The 20332-nt window shown below is 50.5% G+C and overlaps 2 protein-coding genes across 6 annotated transcripts; both read left to right on the top strand.

Annotated features, from left to right (window-relative positions):
* Positions 1-2: 2 nt before the first annotated feature.
* Positions 3-12025, top strand: LOC115543806 (sex comb on midleg-like protein 4). Of its 5 annotated transcripts, XM_030356401.1 has the most exons (9): positions 3-168; positions 1456-1704; positions 2336-2465; positions 3409-3609; positions 4614-4775; positions 6155-6361; positions 9628-9773; positions 10610-10737; positions 10932-12025. In XM_030356401.1, the coding sequence occupies exons 1-8, from the start codon at positions 166-168 to the stop codon at positions 10733-10735; spliced, it is 1224 nt and encodes a 407-aa protein (XP_030212261.1). In that variant the 5' UTR covers positions 3-165; the 3' UTR covers positions 10736-10737; positions 10932-12025. The 5 variants fall into 5 exon arrangements, with proteins under 5 accessions (XP_030212261.1, XP_030212264.1, XP_030212260.1 ...); XM_030356404.1 differs by having other exon boundaries at positions 1456-1668; positions 10610-12025; XM_030356400.1 differs by having other exon boundaries at positions 10610-12025.
* Positions 12026-12567: 542 nt separating this feature from the next.
* Positions 12568-18230, top strand: vsnl1b (visinin-like 1b). Its single transcript, XM_030356412.1, has 4 exons — positions 12568-12956; positions 15484-15655; positions 16293-16508; positions 18014-18230. The coding sequence occupies exons 2-4, from the start codon at positions 15494-15496 to the stop codon at positions 18209-18211; spliced, it is 576 nt and encodes a 191-aa protein (XP_030212272.1). The 5' UTR covers positions 12568-12956; positions 15484-15493; the 3' UTR covers positions 18212-18230.
* Positions 18231-20332: the final 2102 nt, after the last annotated feature.

The raw sequence follows: 20332 nt of genomic DNA, 5'->3' as shown, positions 1-20332 counted from the left end.
TCCCTCCGTCGCGCGCACATATGCACATACACACACACGCTCGCTCAGACAGGCGCACACCGGGGATCCGTCTTGCTTTGAGATCCGCGCGGTTAAAGAAGAGACGGTAGATTCTGATCCACCGGCAGCCACACCATAGTCGAGTCCAGCCTTCTTACATTTTGAATGGTAAGTATGAAAAAAAGCGGTTTGTTTACATAATTTGCTACCGTTTCTTGTGTGTGTATGCAGGAGGGGGGGGGTTGCGGTTATCGTGCAATAACGTTGGATATGCTTCATTGCTACGTAAAATCATTTTAATTCACGTCGTCGGTGGTCAGCTGCTGAACCGGCCGTCGCAGCGTGCACACGTCACGTGTCCCGTTCCTTGTTGGCGTGTTGTCTTTTTTACGACCAGTGACGATAGCTGTCATCGTAATGTTAATTCATAGCCGTGTAGCCATGGTGAACCCAGCCCCCCTCCTCCTCCCCCTCCCCCCCTCCTCCAATACTCAATGCATTAGTCTAATGAGATGTCTGCAGACAGTGTGTCAGGCTGCAGAGCCGCTAACATCCGTGTAGTAAACAGCCTCTGTGTCTTCCCGTCAAGGGCTAGCGGGGGCTGGGTTTTGGTGTGCTGGTCTCTTCTGGGTCCCCTCGTTTTTCCGGGTCTGAACCCGTTCCTATAGAAGGCGGCAGGTAAAGGCAGCGCCGGTGGTAAATATTAGTCCCGTGACAGCCCGATGGAGCATGCATGGCTGCCTTTGTGTAGCTTGAGGGACGGAGCATTGCTGCTATTTCGTCTAGCGGTCTGTGATATTGTAGTGTAACGTAAGGATAGCCCATATGGCCACGTCTATGTATTCACACTTTGCTCCTCGTCACCTCAACCACAGCGGTTTTACTTGCTAAAACTTAAGAGAGAAACTCCCAAACCCCCAAAATTACGAATTATGGTTACGGTTTTGTGGGTTTTATGTTTGTGTGTGTTTGGGTTGCCCCCATTTGAGATTGAACGGTGTGTGTGTGTGTTTGTGTGTTTTTATTGTATCTTTCTCTGCTGTTGTGTCCCCTGTTAGGCTTTTTATATTGCAGTTATGCACAAAATGAGCGATATAAATACATTTGATTGATTGACTGTGTGTGGTGTGTGTGTTTGCGAATGTTTCTGTGTGTGTATGTGCGTATATATCTGTTTGTGTGTGTGTGTGTGTGAGTATGTATCCATGCATGTGTGTGTAACTGTGTGTTCTGTGTGCGTGTGTGTCTCTATGAGTATGTATCTGTGTCTGTCTGTATATGTGCGTGTGTGTGTGTGTATCTGTATGTATGTGTGTTGCTCTGTGTGTATGTGTTTGCATGTCTGTGTGTGTGTGTGTGTGTGTGTGTGTGTGTATGTGTGTGTATCTCTGTGTTTGTGTTTGTGTGTGTTTACGTATCTATATGTGTGTGTGTGTGTGTCCCTCTACCCCCCAGCTCCAGATGAGCGTGCCCCCTGCGGTGGCGTCCTCTGCCCAGAAGACCGACAGCCACGGGGAGATGCAGTCCGCCGCCGTGACCCCCTCCTACCTGCCCAGCCAGGCGGGGGGGAAGATCCCCGGCCGCAAGAGGGGGAGACCCCCGCTCCGCAGCGTAGCCCCCAAGATGGACTTCCCCGGCCGCTACCCAGAATCCCTCCCTCCTCTCAAGGTGCCCAAGAAGAGGGGCCGCAAGCCGGGTTTCAAGGTCAGGACGGATAGGGGGGGGCTGGGAGGGGGGTTTGGTGGGAGTGGAGGGAGGGGGGGGGGGCGGTTGTGGGATGGGCTCGAGGGGGGTGGGAGATGGGGGAGCTGGGTGTGGGGCAGGGTGCTCGAGGTGCTGGGCTGTGGGGGGGGGGGGGGGGGGGGGGGTGCTTGTGCTGGGGGTGGTGGGGTACTGGAGGTGGGCTGCGGGGGCGGGTAGTCTGGGTTGATAAATGTGTCTGTTTGTCCGTTTGCCCTTCAGCGGTTGTTGTGGAGAAACGCTGACCGGTTCCAACCTTTGTTCGTTTAAAGTCTGCGGGCGCTTCTCCTCTGTTGGCCTCATGCGGTCGTCCTCTCAGTTCACACCGCGCCTGGTCGTTACGGAGCAGCCTCGAGACGAGAGGCTGTTAATGTAACGACTTTACTTATCAACGTGGGGGGGGGGGGGGGACCTCATTATCTGTAGCGTGGAGTCGAAAACGAGCTCTACTAATGACAGCCATTAGGTTTCGGGGCCGTTATCGACCCGTTACCAGCTGTCGGTGTACGCTCTCTGCCACCGACAAACACGCGCACAAACCAACATGGCCGCTGTTGTCGTCCTTGTCGTTGTCGGCGTTGCCGCGGTGACGCAGCTGAAGCCGCGCATGGTGATGACGCCGCTGGCCATCTCCCCGCCCAGCAGCACGCCGGAGCCCGACATGAGCTCCATCCCACAGGACGCCGCCACCGTCCCGCACTCGGCCACGCCCCAGGTGCTCACAGGTAAGCCACGCCCCCTCTCGGCCTCACAGGTAGACAACTACACCCTCGAGGGATTACAGTGTGGCCACGCCCCCAGGTGCTCACAGGTAAGCCACGCCCCCTCTCGGCCTCACAGGTAGACAACCAAACCCTCGAGGGATTTCAGTGTGGCCACGCCCCCAGGTGAGCCATGCCCCCCTCTGTCCATCAGGCAGGTCCAACCCCCTGTTGATTACCGCTAGGTCACACCCCCAAATAAACGGATCAGGCCACGCCTTTTTCTAACTCTCAAGGTAGCTCGCGCCCAGGTGATCACTGGTAGGCCGCAAGCTGCTCCGTCTCGCAGATAGGCCCCGCTCCCCTCTCTGTCACACAGACAGGCCGCACCTCCAGGTGAACGCCGTTAAGCCCCGCCCACAGGTGATCACAGGTGAGGCAGGGGGAGAGCAACCGAAGCCAAGAGACGGCTGTAGGCCGCAGTACGTCCAGGCTGCAACCGGATCCCCTCTAATGGCGTCCATAAATCATCTAAGGAAACGCTCCGTGCTGCTTCCTGGTTTATCCCTCCCTCACTCTCTCCCTTTGTCTCCCTCTTCCACCCTCTTGCTCTTCTTCTTCTCTCTCTTTCACTCTCTCCTCTTCACCGTCGTCCTCCAAACTGTCCCCCAAACCTCTGCCCCTCTATCTCTGACTCTCGCTTATAATCTCTCTCTCTCTCCCTCCCCCCACCTCTCTCTACCTCTGTCTCTTCTCTCTCTCTCCCCCCACCTCTTTATATCCCTCTCTACATCTCTCTTGCTCTCTGCCCCCTGCCTCCCCCTTTCCTCTCTCTCTCTCTCTCTCTCTCTCTCTCTCTCTCTCTCTCTCTCTCTCTCTCTCTCTCTCTCTCTCTCTCTCTCTCTCTCTCTCTCTCTCTCTCTCTCTCTCTCTCTCTCTCTCTCTCTCTCTCTCTCCCCCCCCCCAGTGTGTATCTACATCAACAAGCAGGCCCTGACGGGGCCCAACCTTGACAGGAAGAAGGTGCAGCAGCTCCCAGACCACTTCGGGCCCGACCGGCCCTCGGTGGTCCTGCAGCAGGCCGTGCAGGGCTGCATCGACAGCGCCTTCCAGCAGAAGGCCGTGTTCACCCTGCTCACCCAGGGCTACGGGGGGGAAAAGATCTCAGGTGACATCCCGGCTTCTCTCTCCTCTCTTCTCTTCCCTCTCCCTCATCCCCTCCTCTTCGCTCTGCTCTCTCCCCTCGCCTCTCTCTCTTTTCTACTACCTCCTTTTTCCTCTCTCCTATCTCCCATCTCGCCTCTCCTCTCTTCCCTCTGCTCTACTCTCGCCTCCCCTCTCTCCTCTCCTCTCCCCCCGCTCTCCCCTTTCTTCCCTCCTCTCCACAATCTCTCTGCTCCTCTCTTCTCTCTCCTCTCTGCTCTCTCCTCTACTCTCTCTTCTCTCTTCTCTCTCCTCTCTTCTCTCTCCTCTCTTCTCTCCCCTCTCCTCTCTCCTCTCTCCTCTCTTCTCTACCCTCTCCTCTCTTCTCTCTCCTCTCTTCTCTCTCCTCTCTTCTCTCTCCTCTCTTCTCTACCCTCTCCTCTCTTCTCTCTCCTCTCTTCTTTCTCCTCTCTTCTCTCTCCTCTCTTCTCTCTCCTCTACCCTCTCTCCTCTCTTCTCTCTCCTCTCTTCTCTACCCTCTCCTCTCTTCTCTCTCCTCTCTTCTCTCTCCTCTCTTCTCTCTCCTCTCTTCTCTCTCCTCTCTTCTCTCTCCTCTACCCTCTCTCCCCTCTCCTCTCTTCTCTCTCCTCTCTTCTCTACCCTCTCCTCTCTTCTCTCTCCTCTCTTCTTTCTCCTCTACCCTCTCTCCTCTCTCCCTGCCCCACCTAGGGGGAGCAAGAGGAGAGAGGAGAGGTCATCTTTCATGTGCTCATCTTTCATGTGCTCATCTTTCATGTGCTCATCTCTCATGTTCTCATCTTTCATGTATTCTCATCTTTCATGGGCTCATCTCTCATGTTCTCATCTTTCATGTATTCTCATCTTTCATGGGCTCGTCTTTTATGTGCTCATCTGTCATGTGCTCATCTTTCATGCTCTCTTCTTTCATGTATTCATCTTTCATGTATTCATCTTTTATGTGCTCATCCTCCATGTATCCACCTTTCATGTGCTCATTCTGGTCCCCAGCCACGTTCGACGGCAAGCAGCACCTGCTCAGCCTGCCGGTGGTCAACAGCATCGGGTACGTGCTGCGCTTCCTGAAGAAGCTCTGCCGCAGCCTGCACTGCGAGAACCTGTTCAGCGACCAGCCCATCGGCCCGCACAGTGGGGGGTCCTACCACTCTGACGGTACGCAGACCTGCTGCACCGAGAGCCCTACACCCACCAGACCTAGAGAATACCTAGAGCCCACCCACCAGAGGAGAGACCTAAACCCCTCAGACCTAGAGACCTAGAGACCTTCACCCATCAGACCTAGAGACCTAGAGGCCTTCACCCATCAGACCTAGGGACCTAGAGACCTTCACCCATCAGACCTAGAGACCTAGAGGCCTTCACCCATCAGACCTAGGGACCTAGAGACCTTCACCCATCAGACTTAGAGACCTTCACCCATCAGACCTAGAGACTTATGGCGCGTTTCCACTGCAGGGTGCGGAACGGATCGGATCGCAAAGGTGCGGATCGGGTCGCGTTCCCACCGCCAAAAGTGGGCATGACCCGGACTTTGCCGTACCCGTTCCGGCCTCGTTCTCGGGACTCCTCCAATGGGGTACCGAAAACGAGACGAGACGCCTGAAAGGGTCCCGGGAAATTCTAGCTACACACCCCCTCCGTTGATTGGTCGACAGATTCATCACTTCCGGGTGACGCGGGGATAAAAACAAACAAACAGTAGCCTCGAGGTATTATTCTTTACAATTAAGATGTCGCGTAAAACGCTTGCTTGGGCGAACAAGGAGGTGGAGACGTATACGTAGCTGCCGCGGCGATCGACATCCGGCCTACCACAAAGGGTACTGTCGGCAGTGGAAACGCGACCTCGGAACTGAGCTGGGCTATACCGTCCCCTCGCTACCGCACCTTTACGATCCGATCCGTTCCGCACCCTGAAGTGGAAACGCGGCACTAGAGACCTTCACCCATCAGACCTAGGGACCTAGAAACCTAAACCCATCAGACCTAGAGACCTAGAGACCTTCACCCATCAGACCTAGGGACCTAGAAACCTAAACCCATCAGACCTAGAGACCTTCACCCATCAGACCTAGGGACCTAGAAACCTAAACCCATCAGACCTAGAGACCTTCACCCATCAGACCTAGGGACCTAGAGACCTAAACCCATCAGACCTAGAGACCTAAACCCATCAGACCTAGAGACCTTCACCCATCAGACCTAGGGACCTAGAGCCCTACCTAAAGCCCACCCATCGGGCTAGAGACCTAAACCCCTCAGACCTAGAGACCTACCTAGCCCTCCACCCCCCCCCCCCCCCCACCAGACCTAGGGACTGACATCGAGAGTTAGAGAGATGGATAGAGACATGGAGGGATGGCTAGTAATGGAGGGATTAGAGAGATTGATAGAGGTGGAGAGATGGAGAGATGGATAGAGAGATTGAGAAAGAGATGGATAGAGAGAACAGACAGATGGATAGATGGATAGAGAGATGGAGAGGATGGATCCACCCATCCATCCATCCATCCACGCCTTTCTCCCGGCAGAAACCTCCATGACGGATGAGTACCACATGGACCAGTCCGAGGCCAAGCGCTACTCTGTGGACCCCGGGGACTCCGCCTTCAACTCCATAAGCTCCTCCTACTCGCCAAAGTCCTCCTACGGCTTCCGTGGCCCATCACAGCAGTTCCCCGGCGGCGCGCGGCAGTCGGCCAGCAGCCCCTCCTCCTTCCAGGAGAACAACCGGACAGGTGAGACCCTCCACCTTCCGCACTCAGCCCTCCATCCTCCAGGACCCCCACCCGCCACCCTCCAGGAGAAGCAGAGGACAGGTGAGCCTCTCACCTGTCCTCTGCTTGGACTGCATTTATGCGGCGCTTTTCTTACCAGTGGCCACTCAAAGCGATTTACAACATTGCCGAACATTCCCACACATGCACACACCTACGGCGGAGTAAACCATGCAGGGCGGCAAGCCAGCTCGCCGGGGACGGCCAGGTGAGGTGCCTTGCTCAGGGACACCTCGACCCTCTAGGAGGGGCCTGGGATCGAACGAGCAACTTTCCGGTTCCCTATGGGGTCAGTACAGTCTCATTAATAATGAATGCACAGAGAAGGATTCACAAATGTATTTTGTGATTTATATATAAATTACTCTCTTCCCACAAATACATTTCAATGCACACATAAATGGATATCGGTATGTATAAATGTAAAATAAATCCATAAACAAAAATAAGTTTCACAAACACATTTCTAATCCACACACAAATGTACCTTGTTTTAAATAAATGTAATATAAATCCATAAATATATTAATTAAAAAAATACTTGCAATTTTCATCACAATGTATTTGGATGTTGTAACATTTATATACAAACTGTTAAACTTGTATTTACAAGACGTTTTTCATTTGTGAACTTACTTGCATTTGTGTGGGAACTGGTCTGTATTTATGTGTGGATTTTTGAGACTCTCCTGACGTCGCTAGATTCACAAATGCATTTTTTTCAACAAGGAAGTCTCTGTAGCCAATCAGATGCCTCCCTCGTTTTCAGTCAACCACATGACTGCTGTGACTGGGTTTTTACGTCGGTGCCGTTTACTACTTTAACGGCACCGATAATCCCAAAACCCAGTCGAAATTAGATGGAAAAAGTGTCGTGACGCAGCATTCACTTCTTCACCACCTAGAGATTGTTATGTACGATCATTCAAAAAACCATGTTCTTTCCGATAGAGTAGACATTTGACAGAGAACCGGGAGGCTTGGAGGCTGGACTCAGAGGTCGGAACTGCAGCTATGTGATTGGCTGAAAACGAGGGAGGCATCTGATTGGCTACAGAGAGTTCCTTGTTGAAAAAAATGCATTTGTGAATCTAGCGACGTCAGGAGAGTCTCAAAAATCCACACATAAATGCAGACAGTTTCACACACAAATGCAAACAAGCTCACAAATGAAAAGCGTCTTGTAAATTCAAGTTTAACAGTTTGTACATAAATGTAACAACATCCAAATACATTTTTGATGAAAATTGCAAATCTTTTTTAAATTAATATATTTATGGATTTATATTACCTTTATTTAAAACAAGACATATTTGTGTGTGGATCAGAAATATGTTTGTGAAACTTATTTTTGTTTATGGATTTATTTTACATATACATGCCGATATCCATTTGTGTGTGCATTGAAATGTATTTGTGAGAAGAGAGTAATTTATGTATAAATCACAAAATACATTTGTGAATCCTTCTCTGTGCATTCATTAATAATGAGACTGTTCTGACTCCATAGTTCCCAGCCAACCCGCTGTACCCCCTGAGCCACATGCCGCCCCGGCAGTACTGCAAAGAAGTTCTACAGGACAAATGAATCAGACCATCCAGAAAAATGTGGCGTTTTTTTGTGATTGTTGCGGCCAGAATCCTTGATTATGCGGCACGTGGAAAATTAAATTGCGGGAACTTGCAAAAATTGCGGGAACTTGCGAAAAATGCAGCTTTTCGATGACGTTCACGTCACGTAATTACGTCACTTCATAACTTTCCCATGGCAACAGGGGGAAATGCCTGCTCTTGTGTGAAGTAAACGCAACATTTTTCAACTTTCTGCTACGGTTTATGTGACTTTATTGCAACGAAAATGCAGGGATTACGAAATCACGCAAGCCCCGCATATTTTGCGCGGAAATCTGCAATTTATGCAGTGAAAGTGCAGCATATTTGAAAAAATGCGGCCCCTGCATGAATATGCAGACTTTCGCTGATTATGCGTTGAATTATGCGATCGCATAATCGCGTTTTTCTGGAGGGACTGATGAATCCGAGTTCATGGATGTTTTGGGAGTTGGGGGTGGTTGTTCACAAAGACTTTCTGTTCTCCGGGAGGACCGCCCGTAACACCCGTGAGTTGACGTAGATTTAGGATATTGTTCCTAAAAATACTCTACACCAGCCGGCAGGTGAGATGTGTGCACAGGGAGGGGTGATGATTCCCAGTAACTCCGTAGCAGAGCAACCAAACGCAGAAGTAGTTATATCACCTGTCATGTGCTCACCTTTAACGTGCTCGTCCTTCATGCATTCATGCTTTCATATACTTACCTTTCATGTGCTCATTCTCAGCCACGATCGACGGGAGATTTTGTGCGTTAAAGATAAAGTAACTATTTTCCGATAATTGTCATAAAAGCAGAAAAGAAAGACGACAGGATTTACCATTGTGTGCTTGAACACACACACACACACACACACATTGTGTGTAACCATGGTGTGGGTTGGTGCCGTAAAGAAGGGAAAAACAAGATCGGTACGATAGGAGGCCCACCTAAACACTGAGTGAGCCTGCCTTCTGGACATGACCAAGACAGGTTTGGGTTCACAGGGTTCTGTGGTTCCTGGATACTGCAGGATGAGACAGGGAAGGTGAGAGGTTATAAATGAGGCAGAGTTCTTCTCAGATGTAAGAATTTCAGATCAATTGGGGAGCCTTCAAATAAATCATAATTTATGATTGGGAAAAAATATTTTATCGCCTCAATCACTTAAAATCTCTCCCTCTGACTCTGACCTAATAAAAAAGCTGAAAAATTGTGGAATTCATCCAAGCATTAAACTGATTCCTGTCACAAAACGTCACTTTTCAACTTCACTTGATTAGAGCTTCCACAATGCCTTCGATCATGCTCTGCCAAAGGGTTTTTAAATGCAAACAATTAATGTGTAAAGAGATTTATGAATTAGTTATGTTAATCGTGGATTAATTCAGCAAATCTGCATTTCTGAAGGAAAGGCTTAGCTTCCTTTCATCTAATAAATAACAAAACAAACATTTCCTGTCAGACCAACAATCAATTGAATCACTCTCTCTCTACCTCTCTCTCACTCTCTCACACACACACACACACACACACACACACACACACACACACACACGTCTGTCTCTCTCTACCTCTCTCTCTCCCCCTCCCACACACCTGTCTGTCCCTGTCTCTCACTCTCTCTCTCTCTAGCCTACGGGGGGCCCCAGGAGCCCCAGGACACTAAGGGCCCGCCCCAGAAGGACCCGTCGTCCTGGTCCGTGGAGGACGTGGTGTGGTTCATCCGGGAGGCGGACCCCCACGCGCTGGGGCCCCACGCGGACCTCTTCAGGAAACACGTACGCCTACCCCGTCGTCGTCACGGTTACTGTACTCTAACCCTACAGTGGGAGTTGAACCCCAGACCCCCCACCATACAACCAATGTATAGCGACCAACAGAAACCTCTCGTCGACCCTTATGCGTGGAACGAGCCCTTTACTAGCAGATCGGTGGGGACAGCGGGAAATCAATTGACGATCGAAGCAAACAATCCCAAAACATAGTCGAGACGGAGACATCGCCGGGAGTAAGTGGGCAGGATTCCGAAAACAATTAAGGGGGCGGGATGTGAGGAACCCTGGCCGTGTGGGTGCGACGTTCATTAGCGATGGACAGGAAGGTCTCACCATAACAACTCATGATGTAGGGACACTGATCTCTTACTGGTTTCTGTTTATTCAACACGCAGTGAGGTTGATTGTTCTGACATCTGATGCGTGTGTCTCCTCCTCCTCATGCCTGTGTCTCCCCCTTCCTCCTCCTCCTCCTCATGCTGTGTTCCCCCCCCCCTCCTCCTCCTCCTGCTTGTGTCTCCTCCCTCCTATGCCTGTGTCTCCTCCCTCCTCGTCATGACTGTGTCTCCTCCTCCTCCTCCTCCTCCTCCTCCTCCTCCTCCTCCTCCTCCTCATGCTGTGTCTCCCCCCTCCTCGTCATGACTGTGTCTTCCCCCTCCTTCTCCTCCTCATGCTGTGTGTCTCCTCCCTCCTCCTCCTTCTCATGCCTGTTTCCCCCCCTCCTCCTCCTCCTCATGCCTGTGTCTCCCCCCCTCCTCCTCCTCCTCCCCCTCCTGCTGTGTGTCTCCCCCCTCCTCCTCCTCCTCCTCCCCCTCCTGCTGTGTGCCTCCTCTCCCCAGGAGATCGACGGGAACGCCCTGCTCCTGCTGAAGAGCGACATGATCATGAAGTACCTGGGTCTGAAGCTGGGCCCCGCCCTCAAACTGTGCTACCACATCGACAAACTAAAGCAGACCAAGCTCTAGAGGTGCCACGCCCCCTGCCACGACCTTGCCACGCCCCTACCCCCGTCCCCCATCCCCCGTCCCTGTCCCGATCTGCATGGTCACGTAATCGCCCACCGTCGAGTTTCCCTGGTCACTGTCGTTTTTTTAGACCATCTTTTTTTCAATCTTTTTGTATTCTTTTCGGCACGCCGGGGTTTGATTGAAGTGTTGTCAGTACGCAGGAGCAATCAGCGGCCACGGACACGAGGGGCGGAGAGGGCCACCGGGGCACGGGCGGAGAGGACGACCGGGGCAAGGGTGGAGGAGAACGTCCACCGCCATCAGGGTGGAGCCTCCACCTCAACACTGGTGTTAATGCTGTGGTTTGTTCCGCACACGTTATGCAGCAGTGCATACAGTACAACCATCCATGTATCTATATGCATATATAGATATAGATATGTATACACGCGTTAACAAAGATTCATCAGCTGTGGAATCACAAAGGAGTTTATTTGACTCATGTTGGACTGAATGGCCCAGCGTGTTAATTTATCTATTTATCTTATTATGATTCAAAAACAGTATAAAGGCATAAAGTTAACCGACCTATAAGAGACTTTAGGATTGTTTCATTTTTTATACTGACTTATTTCCTCACATTACTATTTATTGTAAAAAATCCGAAACAAAAAAAGTGAATGGTGCATTTTTTAAATGTATTCTAATTAGTTTGACTATCATTTCAAACATAAAAAAATATAATCTAAGATCAGAACGTACAGATAGTGTGTACATATACTACATAGAGGGTCAGAGTCTCTCTTGATGGGGGGGGGGGGGGGGATGCATTGAGATGCAATTGTGTCATTATGTATATGGTCAATATGCAACGTCCTTTTTATGATAGCCTCTTTGTGTATCGGCTACTCCACCAGCCCATCTAATGGTTTTGGTTACGTGTCTTTTTTTAGGTTTTTAACAAGCATCAGTGTTTCAACTGAGATGCAGGCCCACAGAGGCCCCAGCAACACCGATTTTACACCGAGAAAAAACACAAATGGCCAATACAGATGTCCTTCACTGCTTATGCATAACATTTCCGGCGTACAGCACCATACATCCTTTTGTAATCCACTGACCTTTGTAAGTGAATGCTGCTGTATTAAAGTCAATGTTAGCCAGGCCTATATAGTGAGATCAAGCTTAGGTCTTTTATTTTGAAAAAACATTAAGAATCCGATAGCTCTACTGGTGCTAAAGTTATCGCTGTATCTAAACTGTATGCTTTTGTGTTTGTGAGATGTAAATAAAATCCACTGTACTGTATGTGTGTATTCAATTAACCAAATCCAGTCATCATTCATTATTGTGCCACGGACAAGATATTTCCTCAAATCATGAATTGGTTTCAAGTTGCAGCTTTATAAAGGCCCTTGTGTAGACGCATTCTGGTCGTGAGAGGCAGGTAAAGATAATGTATTGGATGATGCTAGTGTTTGACGAGAAGGGATCTGACGGACCTCGGTTCTTTATCGATCCATATTGATTCTTAAAACAGTATGCTAGTCCCTGGCACAACCATAACTGGGTCAAATAAATGAGGCGGAAAAAACACGTGACGTATGTCTCTTATTGAGCCAAAAGGTCCATGAACCAACACGGAAAATGGCTTGAAAATGCCATATTTTCGGTGCCACGCCATGAGAAACCGTGCCGAACTAGTCCTATATGTCTTCTGCGTCGGTTTGAACTCATCGAATTCAGAGACATAACCAATAAAAAAAAAAAAACGAAGCCTGGTCACACCCGGTTCTTGGGCACACACGGGCCAATCCTACATAAGCGCAGTCCTTTGGTCTTCGTCGTAATCAAACAGTTTTGGGTTTCAGAGACAAGAGTTGGGCTCCCTGCATCCCTCGTGACGAGCAGAGGCACTGCACGCAGAACGGGAGGAAGAGGAGCGCAGCCTCCTCTGATGCACGCGGGTGACGCCGAGCGCCTCAATTCGCATCGCGCAACAACCCAAGACTCGCGTGGGATCGGTCCCGGCTGCTGTCTCCTGCATCATCGGCCCATAGTGTCGTCTTCCGAATTCCAGCCCGTTTTTTTTTTCGGGATTAAAGAAAGCCAAGTGTGTCCGAATAATAATAATCTAATCCCATTTAGACCGTCGCGTTGATCGAGGAGAGGGGGGCATCGTACTACCGCACGAGCGAGCGCCGATTTGCAGCCATAGAATCACTGGATCCATCCTAAGGTGAGTCCTTAGAACCACTAGATCCATCCTAAGGTGAGTCCTCATCTATTATGGACGCAACGGAATGCAACCCGTTTGGGAAAATGTTAAAAATCCGCATTCAGACGGCTGGCGTTAATGTAGCCCATCAGGTTGTATAACGTTGTCTGGGAATAAACGACAGTGGTGAGGGTTGGCATGCTATCTGGAGGATACCCGGGTACCTGCGCATCCCTTAACACGAAAACATTTCATTTTTACGCAATAACCAGGAGGGATGTTACAGAGACGTGACAATACGCCGTCGAAATCATACGCTGGGACGTCTTTTGGGTGGTTTTCCACCGCGACGTGGGGGTGCTACAGATGGAACGGTTTGGTGTTTGAAAAAAAAAATAGGCCAAATGGCAACGCATTTTGACGCGTTTTTTCCCCCATTGCGCTTGGAAAGATGTAACTGGGAACAGGGTGAGAGGGTCTAATAGCGTAAAAAAAAAACGTCTCACTGCGTCGTTTCCATCGGAATGCAGTATAGCGTCCACCGAGACGGGGGGCTTCGGTGGCACCCCCCAACATGTCATTTCACACAGCGTCCAAGAAGAAATAGCTACGATTTCTATTTGACAGAATATTTGATCAATCCGTCATCGCCTTGGCTCGTACGGTAGGCTATTACGACGATATGAACGACCAAGAGCCAAACACCCTGCCCAAACCATAAGCCTCTCTGCCGAGACAGTTCGTTAATGGCTGTTCCTCTCGGCAGGTGAGCGCTTTGTTTTTATAATCTTCCTGCTAAACATTTGTCCTCAAGGTCATCCAACGCAGACTCTGGTGGACAGGAGCAGCTGCATCCATTCCCTAATGAGGGCAATAGGCTGCTAATCGTTACTCTGGCCGGGTTATAAACGCACAACATGTGTCCCGGGTGTTCACAGGGGCAGCAGGAGGCAGGCTGTGCGTTGCGCTGATTTTGGACGCAGCATCACGCGTTTCTGTGCAGTTTTTTCACCCAAAAGGCCCCAAACCAATGCAGTGTAGTCGAGGCGTCTGGTCTCAGCAGCTCTGTTCTGCTGCGCACACCCCTCAGACCATTGCCTCATCATGTCTTCTCTGGTCCCCCTAGACGTTCTCTCCGTCTTAAAAAAAACCCCACCAGAATGAGGGGTTCGCCCGGCCCTGTTGGGGGTCTCATTTTGATGCATTATGCACCGCGGACAACACACACAGGGAAACCGTGTTCTGTCGCTCGCCGCAAGCGTGCAAGCGTCCACCGTGAAGGGGGGCTGCTGGGTGCCATCCCGCACTGGACGAGGAGCCGGGATGCTTATAGAGGTGTGTGTGTGTGTGCGTGTGTGCGTGTGTGTGTGCGTGCGTGTGCGTGTGGTCTGTGTTAATGAAACATAACAACAACCCACTCATCTCGGCCTCTACGTCGGTGTCCGTGTCGGCCTGTGTGGTTTCGATTCGTCTTTTTGTGGCCAAACAATGAATCCATCCGGGGCGGCTCCCTCAAGCCCGGGACGTCAATGTTCACCCTCTCACCCTCTCACCCCCCGTTCATCAGCCGTATTGATCCCCCCCCCCCCCGTGTGAGGCGGCCCGGCTGCGTTGTGTAGCACAGTGGCGGGGCAGGGCGGTTGTTGTCACTACGGAGAGAGGTTTACGGGACAGAGGCCGGCCATGGAAACCGGATAGGACTGATCGAAACCTCTGACCTCTGACGGCTTCTGCACGACAACGCTGATGGCCTCGCTCCAGCGTGTGTGTGTGTGTGTGTGTGTGTGTGTGTGTGTGTGTGTGTGTGTGTGTGTGTGTGTGTGTGTGTGTGTGTGTGTGTGTGTGTGTGTGTGTGCATGGTTGACCGTGCGTGCGTTTTTGAGTGTGTGTATGCCTGAGTGAGGGTGCCTACGTGTGCGTGTGTGTGTGTGTATGTTGTGTGTCCATGCGTTTGTGTGTGTGTGTGTGTGTGTGCATGGTTGACTGTGCGTGCGTTTTTGAGTGTGTGTATGCCTGAGCGCGGGGGCCTACGTGTGCGTGTGTGTGTATGTTGTGTGTCCATGCGTTTGTGTGTGCGTGCATGCCTGCGCATATGTGCCATGTGCCTACGCATGTGTGTGTCTATGTGTGTGTTGTGTGTGTGCCTGCATGCGTGTGCCAAAGCATGCGTGTGTGTGTTGTGTGTGCGTGCATGCATGCCTACGTGCATGTGCCAAAGCGAGTGTGTGTGTGTGTGTTGTGTGTGTGTGTGTGTGTGGTGCGTGCAGGCAGGCATGTCTGTGTGTGCGTGTCCATTGGCGTGTGTGTGTGTGTGTGTGCGAGTGTCTGCATGCGTTCGTGTGTGCGTGTGCGTGTAAGTGTGTCATCGGTTCAGGGACTGGCCCCAGCAGAGCCGTAGAGATCCCAAACAGGCGGGGCGTGTCATGAGCACTGACACAGACCTCCGCCGGCACCCGTCCCCGCTGATAACACGGGGGCCTCAGTGGGCCTCATCCACGCGCCTCATCCCCTGTGTCCTCCCCCCCCCCCCCCCCCCTACCTGCCATAGGAGGAGCACCATGGGCAAACAGAACAGCAAGCTGACCCCGGAGGTCATGGAGGACCTGGTGAAGAACACAGAGTTCAACGAGCACGAGCTGAAGCAGTGGTACAAAGGCTTTCTGAAGGACTGCCCCAGCGGCCGCCTCAACCTGGACGAGTTCCAGCAGCTCTACGTCAAGGTGTGTGTGTGTGTGTGTGTGTGCGTGTGCGTGTGCGTGTGCGTGTGCGTGTGTGTGTGCGTGTGTGTATTCGTGTGTGTGTGGTGTGTGTATTCGTGTTTGTTTGTGTGTGTGTGTGTGTGTGTATGTGTGTGCGTGTGTGCGTGCGTGCGTGCGTGCGTGCTTTAAAGAGTGACCGAACGTTTACGAGGAAAACTCTAGGAAACAGCGCCCCCTCTGGCCAAATAGGTGTGTTGCAGTGGCTGATTATTGCATAACCTGCCGTTGGATCGGGTCCCTTGTGGTTTTATTAATTATTGGTCTGTAAAGGAGCTCTACTGCAGAGAAAACTAAATCACCAATTTTTTTTATATTTCTTATATTTTCCCTTTTAATCAAAACATCCCTGAAATAGAGGTCTTTCATTTACATTTACATTTAGGACATTTAGCAGACGCTTTTATCCAAAGCTACTTAAAAGTATGTTGGTGAACTGAAAGGTCATCACTCCTATAGCCAGCAACTAACAGCCATCTGAAGAATCTGGACTTTTATTTTGAAGTTGTGTCCTTGCTGTAGGGGCAACCCCACACCTTTCGAATCGAGAGCCAAGCGGCCAACCTTCTCTCTCTTCCTCCCCCCCCCCCTCGTTCCCTAGTTCTTCCCGTACGGCGACGCCTCCAAATTTGCCCAACACGCCTTCAGGACCTTCGACAAGAACAGCGACGGCACCATCGACTTCCGAGAGTTCATCTGCGCACTGTCCATCACGTCCCGGGGCAGCTTCGAGCAGAAGCTCAACTGGGCCTTCAACATGTACGACCTGGACGGGGACGGCAAGATCACCCGGGTGGAGATGCTGGAGATCATCGAGGTAACTTTACCACTAACGGCCCTCTCAAGGATCAAGACTTTTATTCTGACGTTGTCTCCTTAGTGTAGGGTTAGCGACAGAGCGAGAGAGAGCGAACTGGCCAACCACATCTCCGTCCGCGTTCCCCTAGTTCTTCCCTTACTTCAAAATAAAAGTCCGCGAGGGACCTCTGTGTCCCGGAGGGGCAGTTAGGAGAGAAGGGGACAGTGAGGAGGGTAGGAGACAGTGAGGAGAGGAGGAGGGACAGTGAGGAGGGAGAGTGAGGAGAGAAGGGGACAGTGAGGAGAGGAGGAGGGACAGTGAGGAGGGACAGTGAGGAGGGGCGGAGGGACAGTGAGGAGAGACAGTGAGGAGGGACAGTGAGGAGGAGACAGTGAGGAGGAGACAGTGAGGAGAGACAGTGAGGAGGAGAGAAGGGGACAGTTAGGAGGGGAGGAGGGACGGTGAGGAGGAGACAGTGAGGAGGAGACAGTGAGGAGAGACAGTGAGGAGAGACAGTGAGGAGGAGACAGTGAGGAGAGACAGTGAGGAGGAGACAGTGAGGAGGAGACAGTGAGGAGAGACAGTGAGGAGGAGACAGTGAGGAGGAGACAGTGAGGAGAGACAGTGAGGAGGAGACAGTGAGGAGAGACAGTGAGGAGGAGACAGGGTGGAAAGACAGTGAGGAGGAGACAGTGAGGAGGAGACAGTGAGGAGAGACAGTGAGGAGAGACAGTGAGGAGGAGACAGTGAGGAGAGACAGTGAGGAGGAAACAGTGAGGAGGAGACAGTGTGGAGAGACAGTGAGAAGAGACAGTGAGGAGGAGGAGTAGGGACAGTTAGGAGAGACAGTGAGGAGGAGGAGGAGGAGGAGGAGGAGGGACAGTTAGGAGAGACAGTGAGGAGAGAAAGTGAGGAGGAGACAGTGAGGAGAGACAGTTGAGAGATAGTGAGGAGAGACAGTTGAGAGACAGTGAGGAGAGACAGTGAAGAGGGACTAATAAACAACTAATAAGCTAAATGATGACACTTTTGAGGTGATGTAGGATGTAACACACATATGAATGATTAATTGGCCTGTTTGATACAAAATGAATCATCCTCGCTGCGTTTATTCATCAAGAGCAATAATAATAATAATAATATACAATTGATTTATATAGCGCTTTTTTAAATAATCAAAGCCGGTTTACAGGGTGAACCCAAAATCAATTGTATTTTTAATATTTAATAAGAACATCTGTAAGTCAAACGATAAAAGAGGAAGCAGGGGAGGGCAGGGAAGGAGGGGATGAGGTGAGAGCGATCTTAAGGAGGTGGGTTTTGAGGGGTTAAAAAAAAAGGGAGTGTGCATCGATCCCAATCCTACTACATCCCATAATAAAGAACCGTTCTTAGAACACACAGGATTCCAAGCTGGCATGACCGGCCTGCATGTAGCGCACGCACACACGGCACAATCCCCGCCGACGGCCAGCGTCCTGTGAGTGAGTCTCTCTCATTGCATCCCATGATGTTCCCCGCAGGCCATCTACAAGATGGTGGGCACGGTGATCATGATGAAGATGAACGAGGACGGCCTGACGCCGGAGCAGCGCGTGGACCGCATCTTCTCCAAGATGGACAAGAACAACGACGACCAGATCTCTTTGGACGAGTTTAAGGAGGCGGCCAAGAGCGACCCCTCCATCGTTCTGCTCCTGCAGTGCGACATGCAGAAGTGAGGGCCCCCCCCCCCCCCCCCCCCCCCCCCCCCACCACACACCCCCGCCCCGCCCCCATCAAAACGCCCCCGTCCACCGTGTCCAGTCTGTTTCCTCTCGCACGCACACACACAAACACACACACACACACATACACACACACACACACACACACACACGCATACAAGCACACAAACAAGCACTCACACGTACGCACTCACACTCACACTCTCTTCCACTCTCACTCTCACTCTCTCCGGACAGCAGCAGCAGCAGCTCACGATTTGATGTTAGATTCTCTGCCATTTCCACAGGAAAATAACGAACAAAAAACGACAAAAAAAAATAATGCTTGGACTATTTTTTCAATGGACTCGCTTCTTGTGGTCGTATGCATGAGAATGTAAAAGGCTGAATCATCTCTCTTATAGCTCAACGATATCATACGTTTCTATATCAGACACACCAACAAAAAAAAACATGTGAGTTGTGCACTGTAACCTGTCCCGCCCCCCCCCCCCCCGCCCTCCCCTCCCACACACACAAACACACACACACACACACACACACACACACACACACACACACACACACACACACGCACCTATACATCCCCCCCTTCACCTCGTAGCTTGTAAATCAGTGGAGCACTGCATTTATGAATTATGTCCCCCGACGTATTTCTAGGACACCTCCATCACACCCCACCCACCCCAACGCACCACCCACCCCAACGCTCCGCCTTCAAACCAGCCGGTGGTCACTGCTGAAGCTAATGTATGCTTTATATAAATAGTACCAAGACAATAACTCCTATGATAATTGTAACTGTCTACTGTTCAGACCTCGGACGGGAGGATCACAACACACACACACACACACACACACACGCACACACACATACACACACACACGCACACACACATACATACACACACACACACGCACATAAACAAACACACACACATTGGGGAGTGTCAGTTCTTTGCATGCAGTTATTATGTGTCAGAAAAATATTGATAATATATATATATATATATATATGAATATATATAATCTCTTACCTTTTGCATCCTTAGGTGGGTATAAAAACGAGTGTCCCTACAGAATTTGTTTAGTATTGTTGCATGGGATGTACAGTGTGTGGTAAATAAGTACATTACGTCACCTGATACCGGACGATGGTCCCCTTCTCACCCCATCGCACACGCACCTGTGCCTCTTGAGTTGTTGCTTTTCTCTTCATGGTTTGTGTTTTACTTTGAAGGACAACGGAGGAGTCACATTGTGTGTGTGGTTCCCACCCCTTGGCTTGGATTCAGTTATGATTTGCGTTGGTGACTAAGCGATAAACCGCGGCGTCCATGTTGTGGTCGACGCCGTCCGCCGTCGAACAGCGACGAGAGACAAAATGGCGTCTAACATCATTAGACACATTACGCATTACCCACATTTACAACCTGAACGTAGTTGGACTATCTCCCCTCTCCCCAACCACCGCCGCAGCCACGTCACATGATTTCAACTCTAGTAACTTTACAGAGGACATATCAATATGTTTACAGAAATAAAATATACAAAAAGAGCACTACAAAAACGATTTACAATCTTTAGGGCTTTGAACCTCGAAGCTACGCAAGCACGTTCTCCACAAGGGGGGGGAGAGGCGACGAAAGTTCAAAGCCTGTTTCAAAGTATGTTTACTGGACACACTGCATTCCGATACCTATAGTTATAATATTAATAAGAATAAAAAAATAACTTTATAACGAGATTAACTTTTTATTGATTGTCTCATTTTATAATCCGTTAGGTCTTTTCAGAGATTATCAGTGGTGCAGACTCTTGGAGGAAGGAGGACTTTCCCTACTTTAAACATGGCCGCCGTGGCGACGTAGGCTACTGCTAACGTTAGCTGCGCTAGCTCTCCTCATTTCAACACTTTCAACAGCCCCCCCCCCATACCGATTGTAGGCTATGCAAGCAAGGACTGGGTGTCTAGCTAGGCGTTCGTTCCTATACGGTAATGCGATATGCTGAATGATTTACGGTAGAAAACATTTTATTGAGACCAACACCCCCTCAAATCCCCCCATGGGTACCGTCTCTATAATTGATCCAGTCCAATCCCACCGCCATGTC

Source organism: Gadus morhua, chromosome 5 (genome assembly GCF_902167405.1).
Source record: "Gadus morhua chromosome 5, gadMor3.0, whole genome shotgun sequence".
In the NCBI taxonomy this organism is placed as follows: domain Eukaryota; kingdom Metazoa; phylum Chordata; class Actinopteri; order Gadiformes; family Gadidae; genus Gadus; species Gadus morhua.
This window is presented reverse-complemented; position numbering and strand designations above follow the sequence as displayed.

What these genes read in the sequence shown, in the direction of transcription:
- LOC115543806 (XM_030356401.1), top strand. An exon ending in CACGCCCCAGGTGCTCACAG is followed by an intron (nt 2,466 to 3,408) that starts GTAAGCCACGCC and finishes CCCCCCCCCCAG; the next exon opens with TGTGTATCTACATCAACAAG. An exon ending in CGGACCTCTTCAGGAAACAC is followed by an intron (nt 9,774 to 10,609) that starts GTACGCCTACCC and finishes TCCTCTCCCCAG; the next exon opens with GAGATCGACGGGAACGCCCT.
- vsnl1b (XM_030356412.1), top strand. Translation starts at nt 15,494, where the DNA reads ATGGGCAAACAGAACAGCAAGCTGACCCCGGAGGTCATGGAGGACCTG. An exon ending in TCCAGCAGCTCTACGTCAAG is followed by an intron (nt 15,656 to 16,292) that starts GTGTGTGTGTGT and finishes CTCGTTCCCTAG; the next exon opens with TTCTTCCCGTACGGCGACGC. An exon ending in AGATGCTGGAGATCATCGAG is followed by an intron (nt 16,509 to 18,013) that starts GTAACTTTACCA and finishes TGTTCCCCGCAG; the next exon opens with GCCATCTACAAGATGGTGGG.